The sequence below is a fragment of the Cyprinodon tularosa genome, unplaced genomic scaffold, assembly GCF_016077235.1.
Source record: "Cyprinodon tularosa strain WSP-4 unplaced genomic scaffold, ASM1607723v1 ctg968, whole genome shotgun sequence".
NCBI lineage: Eukaryota > Metazoa > Chordata > Actinopteri > Cyprinodontiformes > Cyprinodontidae > Cyprinodon > Cyprinodon tularosa.
The window spans coordinates 161,654-174,375 of record NW_024039749.1 but is presented as its reverse complement, the minus strand read 5'-3'; the positions used below and the strand labels follow the sequence as shown (position 1 = coordinate 174,375).

The 12,722-nt window shown below is 37.3% G+C and overlaps 1 protein-coding gene across 1 annotated transcript; it reads left to right on the top strand.

Annotated features, from left to right (window-relative positions):
* Positions 1–4,841: 4,841 nt before the first annotated feature.
* LOC119776925 (FAST kinase domain-containing protein 5, mitochondrial) lies at positions 4,842–11,767 on the top strand. The gene is made up of 2 exons (XM_038275584.1): positions 4,842–4,946; positions 8,832–11,767. Exon 2 carries the CDS (start codon positions 8,844–8,846, stop codon positions 11,262–11,264), a length of 2,421 nt encoding a protein of 806 aa, XP_038131512.1. The 5' UTR covers positions 4,842–4,946; positions 8,832–8,843; the 3' UTR covers positions 11,265–11,767.
* The last annotated feature ends 955 nt before the right edge of the window (positions 11,768–12,722 follow it).

Genomic DNA, 12,722 nt, shown 5'->3' with positions numbered 1-12,722 from the left:
AATGTAGATGGGCACCACGAAGGAAGAGATGTGGGAGCACTCAGCTTCACTGACAAATATGTTAGTTTTTTGAGAGGGCCAGTGACACATTGGTGGAAAATGACGGAATTAGGCGACTTTTTACGTGCCTGGGGGGTCCCCGGTGATGCCATTTCATTAATGGAAGAGCAGAAGGTGATTAAAACAAGAGAGCTAGTTTAGTCTCTTAAACAGACATGGCTACAGCTTGATACTAACATGTTTGTTAGCTGTCAGAAAACAGTCAAAATTCTGAGATTAAAGTTAGAATTCTGACATTTTTCTCATATACTGAAATTAAATTTAAAAATCAGTTAACTTTTTAAATTTTTTCATTGGCCCTTATCCTCTTCCGTAAAATACATACAAACACACAAATCCATTTTTTTTTTACATCAAAAACAACAAATGGAATACTATATTTAAGAAAAAAGAAGTTGCATTAAAGTTTGCAGATACAGTTTAATGATTACAATTCACCTTTGTCTAACTTAGACAACTTTTATTTTTTAGAACAGCTTTTCAGACATTAAATGGACATTTACAATCCATGGAGTGCAGCAGTGATCAAACTGAAACAGTGTGGGAGAAAAAAACATGGTGCAAAAACACATTTATATGGAAGTTCAGAGCATTAATTCATATGACTTAGACCAGGCATCCCCAAACTCGGTCCTCAAGGCCCACTGTCCTGCAGGTTTTAGAGGTTTCCTTGCTCCAGCACAGCTGATTTTAATTGAAAGCTGATTAACAGGCTTTTGGTCTACTGCAATCATTACAACCAGCTGGGCTGAAGCAGAGAAACCTCTAAAACCTGCAGGACAGGGGGCCTTGAGGACCGAGTTTGGGGATGCGGTTCTGCAAGCAGCCAGAACAGAGAATCAGAGTTTTGCTTTCAGCACATTTAAAAAGTGCCCAAGACTTAAAAACACTTTGATAAAATGGATGCACCCGGTTAAATGTCTTCCCTCAATAAAAGACATTTCATCCCAGCGCTGTGTGTCCCAAGCTGGTAACATCATCAATGTCCCCGAAAAACCCCCACCATGGACTATTCTCCCTGCCGCCCTATGGGAGGAGGCTTCGCAGCATTCAATGCAGGTCATGAAGATTCAGTAACATTTTCTTCCTCACTGCCATCAGACTGCTGACCTGTTGAGAAAACTCTAAATCATGTCACAGACTCTGCATCAAACTGATCATATCAATGTGGGTTTTTTTGGACCATGTCTTTTCTCCCACAATGTTTACATTTGATCACTGCTGCACTTTAAGAAAAGCAAAACAAATGTTGTTTTGTATACACTCTGTGTAAAGAAAAATTACAATAAATGTCTAGTCCATGGAGTCAGGATGGACGTCTCTAGTGAAGCCACACCTAGGTTTGTGCCGGTACTCTGTCATAAGAGAATGCCGGTGCTCCAGGTGGACGTCGCTGAGCCGGAGCTGACAAACTCTAGAACATTGGGCTCTTGGAGTTCAGTTGCCCCAGGCTGGTGGAGAGGACACTGGAGCTCTGGAATCAAAGGCTGACAGCAAAAGAGAAAAGTCTCCTGAAGGACTACACTCAGCGTGTGGAACCTGACAAAAACAACCCCTTCCCAGAAATGTGGTTTAATCATCAGTTTGAGAAGTTCAGCAGACCCCTTCTTAAACCTACTGAAAAGATGAGTCTGAAACAGCTCAAAAGAAAAAAAACTGTATCAGAATTGTGTCAAAGTTTTAACAAGAAAGGGACTTTGTGACAGAGCTCACACTATGTGCACTCAAAGGCTTAGAGGAGACGGTGTGAGTCCAGAATGGAGGGATCTGTAAAGCCCCCCCTGAAGAAGAGAACTGTCAATCTCCAGTTGAGAATAATACACAGTGCCATCGCCTTTTTTCTGTTTTAAATTCAGCTATGTGAAGTCAGTACCCTTTCTGTCCCATCCATGAAACTGTTTCATTTTTTTTGTGAATGTAAGAGATTGAATGTTTGTTTTTTGTATTTTTCTCTTAACAAACATTTTAAAACTTTTGAATGTGTCATTTGGTCTAAGGGAGTTTATTTATGGCGTGGGGTACAAAAAAACAAGTCAAGAGAAATGGAAACTCCTTAATTTTATTTCAGGTGATGCAAAATTGCTCTTCATATTTCAAGAAAAAAGCAATATATAAATCAAAGCAGGTGATGATGCAGTCTCACTCTGGCGCTGAAACATCAGATGCAGACTGCGACTAGAATTCAAATTTCCAAATGCATGAAAGATTTGCAGACCTTGAAAGACTCTTGGTGCTACAAAAATATGAGTTGCAATTGGTGGATGACGAACTGGTTTTTGCACAATTTCTTGTAGATTAAGTCTCTTTGGTTGATTTTAGTTTTTATTAATTGAGGATTTGTGGTCGTTATAAAAAATTGTAAACAAAGTATTTTTGTAAAATCAAACTCTTCTTCTTATTATTATTATTATTATTATTCTTTGAATCTGCTTGTGAGTACCATCAATAAAAAAAATCCCAGGAAGCACTGAAAAAAGAGGACAGTTTGGTTCATCCAGAGCAGCGTATACTATACTATACTATAAAATTACTATCAAAATCTAACTCACCAGGGCCAATATCTAACATTGAATGATGAAAATGTTTGCACTTATTAAATTGTATTATTTACATTCTGTTGGTCAATTAAAATGAATGAAAATGTGATTTTAAGGCACTGATAATCTTAAATTCAATTTAGTTTATTTATATAGCGCCAATTCACAACACATGTCATCTCAAGGCACTTTACAGTTCACCAGATCATACAGTCAAATAGATTTAAAGTTTTCAATTTAGGGAAAACCAGTTGATTGCCTCGACGGCAATCCCTCAGACTAAGCATGCTTGTAGCGACAGGGGAGAGGAAAAACTCCCTTTTAACAGGAAGAAACCCCCAGCAGAACCAGGCTCAGTGTGAGCGGCCATCTGCCGAGGCCGACTTGGGGTCCAAGTAGACAGAAGCAGAGATACAAAAAGGCAACTGTAAAAAGTGGCCCAGTCCAGGAAACACGCAGCCTATGGCAGAGGATGAAGAGAGCACATCCAGCCAGTAACAGCCAGAGAAACAGGACTACACTTAAAAACAGGCAGATCTCCAACATCTATAAACAAAGGTGTTGATAGCAGCAGCACAGCTGATATTTCTCTCCAGGATGGTGTCACAGCCAAACAGGAACAGACGAGGCAACGCTACTATGAGAAAAAGAGAGAGTATAACGTTAGACATTGAAGTAACAGATTCTGCTGAGTGGGAGAATAGAGATAGAATCAAGCAGAATGATTAAATAGGGGTCCCCATGTCCTCCAGAAGTCTAAGCCTTTAGCAGCCTAGCTCACGATAAACTAAGCCACTATAAGCTTTATCAAAAAGAAAAGTATTAAGTCTACCCTTACAAGTGGACACGGTGTCTGCCTCACGGACTAAAACTAGTAGTTGGTTCCACAGGATAGGAGCCTGATAACTAAAAGATCTGCCTCCCATTCTACTTTTAGAAACTCTAGGAACCACTAGTAAACCTGCAGATTTGAAGTCCTCTGTTCAATATATTTGAATTTATTAGTCTTTAAAAAAAAATCTGAGATTGCAAATGAGTTTAAACTTTCAGTAAGGTTAAGACAGCTGAGAACATTCAACTGAACCTTGACTTATAAAAAATACACAAAACCTCCTTAGAATCAGTTAACCTCAAAAGCATATACATTAGTCAAATGGTATTTTTCTGTGATTTAAAATAGAGTACATGTTAAATCATTTAAAAACTTTTTTCTTTTACATTTCACAGTGATCGTCTTAGCCAACTGAAAAGCTAATTAATTTGATGTAAAAAAAATAGAGAAGTGAAATAACTTGTTTGCATATACACACAACATATACTTTGAATTTTGCACCCAAGTCGTTTAAAATCATTGTTTTGTCTTAACTAATAGAATATGTAACACAATCTGATAACATCAAATTACCATAAATCTGATCGGTGTGTTGAGCTCATTATCAATATACCAAATCATAATAATATCAACCGCACATTGAAACATAGCAGCAGTAGCATCATGATTTAAGGTATATTATTTTAAAAATATGTATTGTAAGTGTCAACAAAATAACAAACTGCTCTAAATACCAGTCAGTATTTAAAAAACCTTCATGTTTTTTGTTTTTTTTTAACCTTTCAGTGAATCAGAATAAATAAATATATGCAGTTTACCTTAAAGAAAGAAAGGTTTTAAAATTAAATCAGAAAGTTTTTGAAGAGGGCTGAGGACAACAGTCTAACACATATAGCGCAGCTTTTTGGTTGGCAAGAGGGGGAAGGTGTTCCCTAGTTAAGATTTATTTGCAACTATCAAAGAAGACGGAATACATGATGATTTTTATAATAAACAAGGCAATTTAGACACTGTTAAATTAATCATAAGTAACGTAAATAATAAATATTTAATGATTTATCATATATTTAAAATAATTACGTTTAAACAAAGTTTTCATAATTTACAATTTCTGTAGGAGTATTTTAAGCGATCTCCCCAAAACTTGATTTGGTTTGAGCCTAACCGGTTGCCATAGGTCAAACACTGTTCAGTAGAAGAAGCTTTTCCCCGTATTTTCCTTTCACAATAAAATAAGATAACACAAAAATGAGCTCATTACGATCTTACACCTTTTATCTTTACATGTAATGGGTTGTATTTTGATAACATGAAAAACTATTGACTAAATTCATTAAAGAAAATCATAGACGCTCACAATTTTAGTTGTAGAAGTTTGTTATCTTTTATTTTGAAAGTTAAATGCTTTGATTTCCGGTGTTAGTGGACTCTTCATAAACGGTGTGTCCTCCATGCAATTCTCCACGATGCTTTATCGTGTCTGTCTAACAGACATGGATTAAAGAGTACAAGTTGAGGTAATATAACTTTATCTGAAAATGTATTTTTTCAAATAATGCAAAAGTTTATCGTGTCATGTTCATAGCAGATCAGATAACAGTGTAGTAACAGTCTTCGGTCTATTAAAATGTCCCACTTCAATGTAGAGATATGTTAGTTTAATGATCAACAGAGCAGCTCACCCTAAAAGCAAAAATAAAAATATATATCCAAGCACGATGCTTTTCATACAGGAGTAAACAGACAGTTCTAATTATGTCACTCTCGTTTATTTCTGTTTCAAATTAGGTGGTTAGTTAATCATAGATTGAATACGTTAACAAGTCTGATTACAACTTTGATATTTTTGAAGTAATATCAAGGGATTTTTTTATGGTATTGTCTTGGTTTGATTTTTTTCTTTTCGTTTTATCAATTCTGTCTGCACTACTATACTTCAAATTAAAACCTCACCAAAATGATCGTTCTAATATATCTCTCAAACAAAGATTGTGGTTCTCAGACTGGATGCTTGTTTCAATTAGATCTTGTTTTGTATTGAGGCGATATATGCACTTTCCTACAGTAACACTGCTCCCATTTTTTACATGTTGAAAACTTGAAACATACAAAATTCAAAGTTTTGTTGAAAGTATTCCTTGATTTGGGATTGAATGAAAAACAATTTGCAGGAAACCTTTTGAATAGAAATCCAATTGACATAAACTAACCAATTGTATGGCTGACTGTATTTTGGCTTGTAATCCTGCTGCAAGATAAAACTTCTCCCCAGTCTCAAGTTTTTTCAGTTTTTTAAAGATTATCTTTCAGTATTTCCCATTTTCTTGCTCCATCTATTTTACCATCGATTCTGAACTGCTTCACAGTCCCTACTGAAAGAAAGCATTCCCACAGTTGAATGCTGCCACCACCATGTTTCACTGTGACGTTTACACACAAATCCCTGCTCCATATACAGGTGCTGGTCATAAAATTAGAATATCATGAAAAAGTAGATTGATTTCAGTAATTCCATTTAAAAAGTGAAACTTGTATATTATATTCATACATTACATACAAACTCATATATTTCAGATGTTTATTTTGTTTAATTTTGATGATTACAAATGACAACAAATGAAAATCTCAAATTCATCATATCAGAAAATTAGAATATTACTGAAGACCAATAAAAACAAAGGATTTATAGAAATGTTGGCCAACTGAAAAGTATGAACATGAAAAGTATGAGCATGTACAGCACTCAGTATTTAGTTGGGCCTCCTTTGGCCTGTATTACTGCAGCAATGCGGCGTGGCATGGAGTCGATCAGTCTGTGGCACTGCTCAGGTGTTATGATAGCCCAGGTTGCTCGAATAGTGGCTTTCAGCTCTTCTGAATTGTTGGGTCTGGTGTATTGCATCTTCTTCTTCACAATACCCCATAGATTTTCTATGGGGTTAAGGTCAGGAGAGTTTGCTGGCCAATTAAGGACAGGGATACCATGGTCCTTCAACCAGGTACTGGTAGCTTTGGCACTGTGTGCAGGTGCCAAGTCCTGTTGGAAAATGAAATCTGCATCTCCAAAAAGTTGGTCAGCTGCAGGAAGCATGAAGTGCTCTAAAACTTCCTGGTATGCGGCTGCGTTGACCCTGGACCTCAGAAAACACAATGGACCAACACCAGCAGATGACATGGCACCCCAAACCATCACTGACTGTGGAAACATTACACTGGACTTCAAGCAACGTGGATGAAGTGCCTCTCTTCTTTTCCTCCAGACTCTGGGACCTTGATTTCCAAAGGAAATGCAAAATTTACTTTCATCAGAGAACATGACTTTGGACCACTCACCAGCAGTCCAGTCCTGTTTCTCTTTAGCCCAGGCAAGACGCTTCTGACGCTGTCTGTGGTTCAAGAGTGGCTTGACACAAGGAATGCGACAGCAGAAACCCATGTCTTTCATACGTCTGTGTGTGGTGGTTCTTGAAGCACTCACTCCAGCTGCAGTCCACTCTTTGTGAATCTCCCCCACATTTTTGAAGGGGTTTTGTTTCACAATCCTCTCCAGGGTGCGGTTATCTCTCTTGCTTGTACACTTTTTTCGACCACATCTTTTCCTTCCCTTCGCCTCTCTATTAATGTGCTTGGACACTGAGCTCTGTGAACAGCCAGCCTCTTTAGCGATGACCTTTTGTGTCTTGCCCTCCTTGTGCAAGGTGCCGATGGTCGTCTTTTGGACAACTGTCAAGTCAGCAGTCTTCCCCATGATTGTGTAGCCTATAGAACTAGACTGAAAGACCATTTAAAGGCTTTTGCAGGTGGTTTGAGTTAATTAGCTGATTAGAGTGTGGCACCAGGGGCCATCAATTTTGAACCTTTTCACAATATTCTAATTTTCTGATATGATGAATTTGAGATTTTCATTTGTTGTCATTTGTAATCATCAAAATTAAACAAAATAAACATCTGAAATATATGAGTTTGTATGTAATGTATGAATATAATATACAAGTTTCACTTTTTAAATGGAATTACTGAAATCAATCTACTTTTTCATGATATTCTAATTTTATGACCAGCACCTGTAGTCTAAAAAGGTAATTTTGATCTAATATAATATAATCATCCTACTACAAGTTTGCTGTAAACCAGACTGTTTATTTCTTTCTCTCAACAACTTTGTTTTTGCCAGACTTACTTTATATTGTAATACTATTTATATTTTCCTGACTTATCTCTTATTTTTCAGCAACATCTCAACTTTCTTTGTAAGCCTTAACCTTTTAGCTAGGAAATTAGAGGTTATTATGGACTCAAAAATATATTTATCAGGCCAAAACCATGTTTAGAATATATATATATATATATATATATATATATATATATATATATATATATATATATATATATATGGATCAGAAAGAAATTCTTATATACAACTAAATATTCTATCCAAGCACTTATTTTCATTTTTTCATTGGCGATATATTTTTAATTTTACTCTATAATCCTTTAAGGCTGCAGCTTACGATTATTTTGCTAATTGACTAATCTGTTACTTATTTTTTTTTATATATATTAATTAATATAGCCAAAGGCTCCTTAAAGAAGATTTTTTGCAAAATTAAACCCGGTGACACAGAAACGATTCCTCTTGAGAGGTTCTGAATAGAGCAGATTGATAGACCAAAACCTTTTTTTTTTTGTCTTAAATGTAAAATGTTTAAAATGTAAAAATGTTTTTTACAATTTTGATATTATTCCTGCTCTAAGTTGGTTGCTCTGTTAGCTAAAGGCATATTTTAGAGTCTCTGTTCTCCAGTTAACGATTAATCTATGACTAAATTAGTTAACGATTATTTCAATAATCGATTAATCACAATTAATCTGATTAAATGCCCTGTAATTGTTAGTTAACAGTGTTATCCCTCACCTGTCTGGTCTATTTCTTGGTCTTTATTCTGCTGTTTATTCATCAGTATTATCAAACAAACCTTTGTGGCCTTAACAGAATATATTTGAATGGATATAGGTTGACAAGATGCCGCCAATAATGTCACTCATAAAGATAATTGGTCGCACATAACTTTAATTAGGAGTATCAGACTACAGATGCATTTCACAAATTTAGACAAAAATAGTTAAAGAAAGCATATAACATTTCTCTTTCATTTCACAATCAGCTCTTTATTGTGTTGGTCTCTTATAGGAAATCCTCCAAGAATGTATCGAACATTGCAAAATTTGGCATAGTTCAAAAGACACAGATATTTTTGCAAGGCATTTAATCTGTTTTTGTCTTAAATGCACTAAGTTGCTCGTATCATGCTTAGAAAAAGATGTGCAGCCCATTTCTTGGCTTTTGTTGTTGTGCTCCCAAGTTAATTTCATTCAATTTTGATTTGTTTGTATTGTTTCAGCGTGGCACACAGATGGCAACCCGTGTACTTTGTCGGAAGGTCCGCTCCATCCCCAGCTGGAAAAAAGGCTTCACCCAAGCTCAGGTTATTCATACCAAACCAAAGGAAGAGATAGGTGATCAAGAGGAAAACAAAGTGCCCAAACATCAGGACACTTTTTTCCGAGACGGATACAGACTGCATTACAATCCTTCATCATATCATCAGTTTACTAGCAATTCCTCCAATGCTGGCTCTCAGATTGATAATTATGAAGAGGATCAGTTTTTCAGTGCTCAAGCACCTTCCTTTTGGCAACGTAAAAACCACTACAGTGTGAGTTGCTCACGGCACCTCTCAAGCTCCAAAACCACAATACTTGATTTAGCTTTTAACAAAGCCTCTGAAACCAAGGAGAAGTCTGGAATCTACAACAGGAAGCCGGTGCAGCCAGATGTTAAAGTGGACACACGAGCTTTCCTTAAATGCAGTCATGAGTACTCTTCCCTGTCCCTCGACCTCACTCAGCGACCTCACCCAGTAGAATGGGTTGACGTGCTGCCAGTACTTCAAAAAGTGTCTGTTTTAAAGGGCAGGATGAAGCCGTCTGATGTTTCCCATTTTCTTGTACAGCTCAGCAATTTGCACCCAGACAAGATGCCTTTGTTGAAAAGTGACCAGAGGTTTGTCATGCTTCTCAGATATTCTGTGGAGCATATCCGCTCCTTCTCTGAGCTACAGCTGTTGGAGATATTGCAGTCATTTGTGTGGTTGGAGATACCCTCATCCCACACCATGTTAGAGGTGTATGAAGCTGAATTTTGCCGCCGGACCAAACAGCTGACTTTACATCAATTATTGTTTGCCGCTGACTTGTGGCGCTGCATTGGGAGGCAAGTGCCACTGTTCTTGAAGCGCCTCTATGTCTCTATTCACCTTTATATTGGGCAAGTAGGAGTCCCTGAGCTGGTGCAACTGCTTTATATAATTGGAGAAGGTAGGCACTGTCCAAAAGATTTGGTCCGTCCAATAGAGCAACTTGTCTTGTGTCATTTAGCAAACCTGCATCCTGAAGAGATTGGCACTGTATGCCTTGGACTCTTTAAATCTCAAACCTCTCTTCCAGAGAGTACAGTTACTAGTATTGTTGATAGGGCACTCTCTTTTGTGGCAGAGATGAGTGATTTTGCAATGGTTAATGTGCTGAAATATCTGCGATTCAGTTATCTCTATCACAGGGCCTGGCTAGAAGCTATGGCACAGGAAGTTCCTCGACGAGCCCACAGGATGGGAGTCCAGGGCCTGATGCATGTGACTTTGACCTGTTCAGCTCTTCATTACCGTGATATCAGCATCCTCACTTCTGTTGCTGAAAGAGTTCCTTCTCTAGTGCCATATTGCAGGAGTAAAGACTCAAGTAAACTCCTGTGGGCCTTTGGCACCTTAGGATTTCTTCCAGCTGAGAGTCCAGGTTTTTATCCGAGCCTGACAGATGGGTTGAGGCAGAGGAAAACAGAATTCCATCGATACCCTGAACACCTGCTGACTGGCCTTCTAGGTCTGGCTTTTGTCTCTCAGTTCCCAGAGGACCTTGTTTCATTAGCTCTAAGCCCCGAGTTTATCCACTTAGCACTGAAAAACTCCCAACTAGAGCTCAAAAAAGACTTGTTCACCTTGGATGCAGCTGTGGCTCTGGAGATTCCTCAGTGGAATGGCCCACGGTTGAGTGCCGAACTCAGGGAAGAGGTGGTGGAAATGCTTTGGAAATTTGCACAGTCAGATGTTTGCCTGAAACCAGAAGTTTTGGAAGCAGAATTGTCTCTTCAGGATCTTCTTGGAGGAGAAAAATTTGTACGCAAGAGAATGATCCTGCCCCACACTCGCTCCATAGACCTTGAAGTACATCTGGACTCTAATGGACAGCCAATACCAGTGGATTTACTTTGTCCAAAAATGAGTCTCACAGTGATTCCTTCTCCACAAAGCTGGGAGAAAAGTAACTCTGGAGTACATATCACTGACAAACTTTTAGCGCAGTTGATAAGAGGCAAAAACACCACGGATTCCTTAGCTGCGTCTGTTAAAGTTGCATCCAAACCATGCCAAAGGTTACCACCTGATGAGGGTGGAAGACTGTTTGACTCTGTTCTAGATCTGACCAGTGACATGATAGAAACACTCACCAAGCCCAGCCGTAAAAGATCCAATCAGCAGGATTCAGCTGGTCAAGGGTTCAAAGGCTCTATCAAACTCGCTGTACAAATCTCTAGCAGGAACCACTATTGTATACAGTCGCAGCAGCTGCTTGGTCTTCATGCCATGAAGAGACGACACCTGAAGATGGCAGGATACCGGGTGGTAGAGCTGAGTCATTGGGAGTGGTCTTCAGTGATGAGGAAAAGCAGGGCGGAGAAGCTGGCGTATCTTCACTGCAAAATCTATGACAGTCTGTAACGATTCTAAGACCTCGAGAAGAATCAATTGAACAGTATTGCAAAAATGTTCAAGGCCTCTCTGCATCCTGTAGTATTGAGTATGTGTAAAGCACTGAAAACATTTATTTGGCAAATATTTTACTTCCTGTTTGGAAATATATGGATTTCCAAACAGGATGCAGCACTCATAGAATGCAATGAAATACAATAACACAATTCAAAAAATTCAAACTTGTTTTTCACCTTTAATGTGATATGATAATGTGACAGGAATGAAGTGTAATTGATATTTTATTTGTGAAACAGTATTTAGTCATTTTTGGTTGCAGCTCATTGCAGATTGTCTTGAAATCAATCTTTTTTGAGGGTTTATTGACGGATTTAGTTGGACTCATTGTAAGCCATTCCAAATAATTATTTATTTATTTTTGATATTCCTCTGTTGATTTAAATTTTTGTTTAGGCTTGTTGTTATGCTGAAAAAAAATCTTTATCTTGATCTTTCTATCAAATGGCGAACTGTTTGATCTGTAAAAAACAAAACTGGAACCTTGGTCTATCTCCTGGTTGAAGGTTGCTTTCACTGCTTTATGTATCATATAGATTCGTGTCCCAAAAGTGCACGTTTATTCTCTCAGGATCATATTCCCCAAGAAAAACAAAAAAGAAATTTAAAAATTTTTTTTTTTTATATATATATAAAAAAATCTGTTTTAAAACCCTGCTTCTCAGTCCAGACAGCCTAAACACATGGCCTTTTGTTGTAGCCACTAGTATTACTGCAAGATATGTTATTCCACATTTTTCCAAGTAATGATGATAAATGTTATGGATTTATTTAGTATCCTTCCGCTAACTTCTCTGTGTGTGGGTTTTTTATGATTTACATGCTTTTTTATTTCCATTATTAGCTTAGTTTTGCCAGCTTTGTTATATACCAGCCAAATTGAAATGTTAATCCTCATGGTGACAATATCTAGACTACAAACACACAACATTTAGACATTAAAAATGGCAGAGGTAACGCAATGACTAGTGTATGTGTAACTAAAGGGGCTGGTTTACGTTTTTAAGTTGATGTTCATAATTTGCTGTTGTTTTATAGATGGAACACGGGAGGCGCCTGGTTACATTTCATGAAAATCTATTAGGACATCTGTGTTTTTATGTTAGATTTGAAATCATGAAACAAGTTTTTTTTTTTTTCAGTTGTGCTGTTCAGAATTAATGTCACATTAAAGATGAAAAATATTTTCGAAGGATGTCTTCATCTATAATAGATATTATTTTTCACCACCTAAACCTGTCGGTTGTTGAGGTGTTTATTGCTTTGTATACTCAAAAAAACATTTTGTGATTTCTAATGTGCATTCCAGCTTTGTAGAAAGATCAAAATAAAATATTATTGAATTCCTCAATCTTCCTGTCTGCATGTTGGTCTTAAACAACACTTTGTTTTTTTGTTTTGTTGTACATC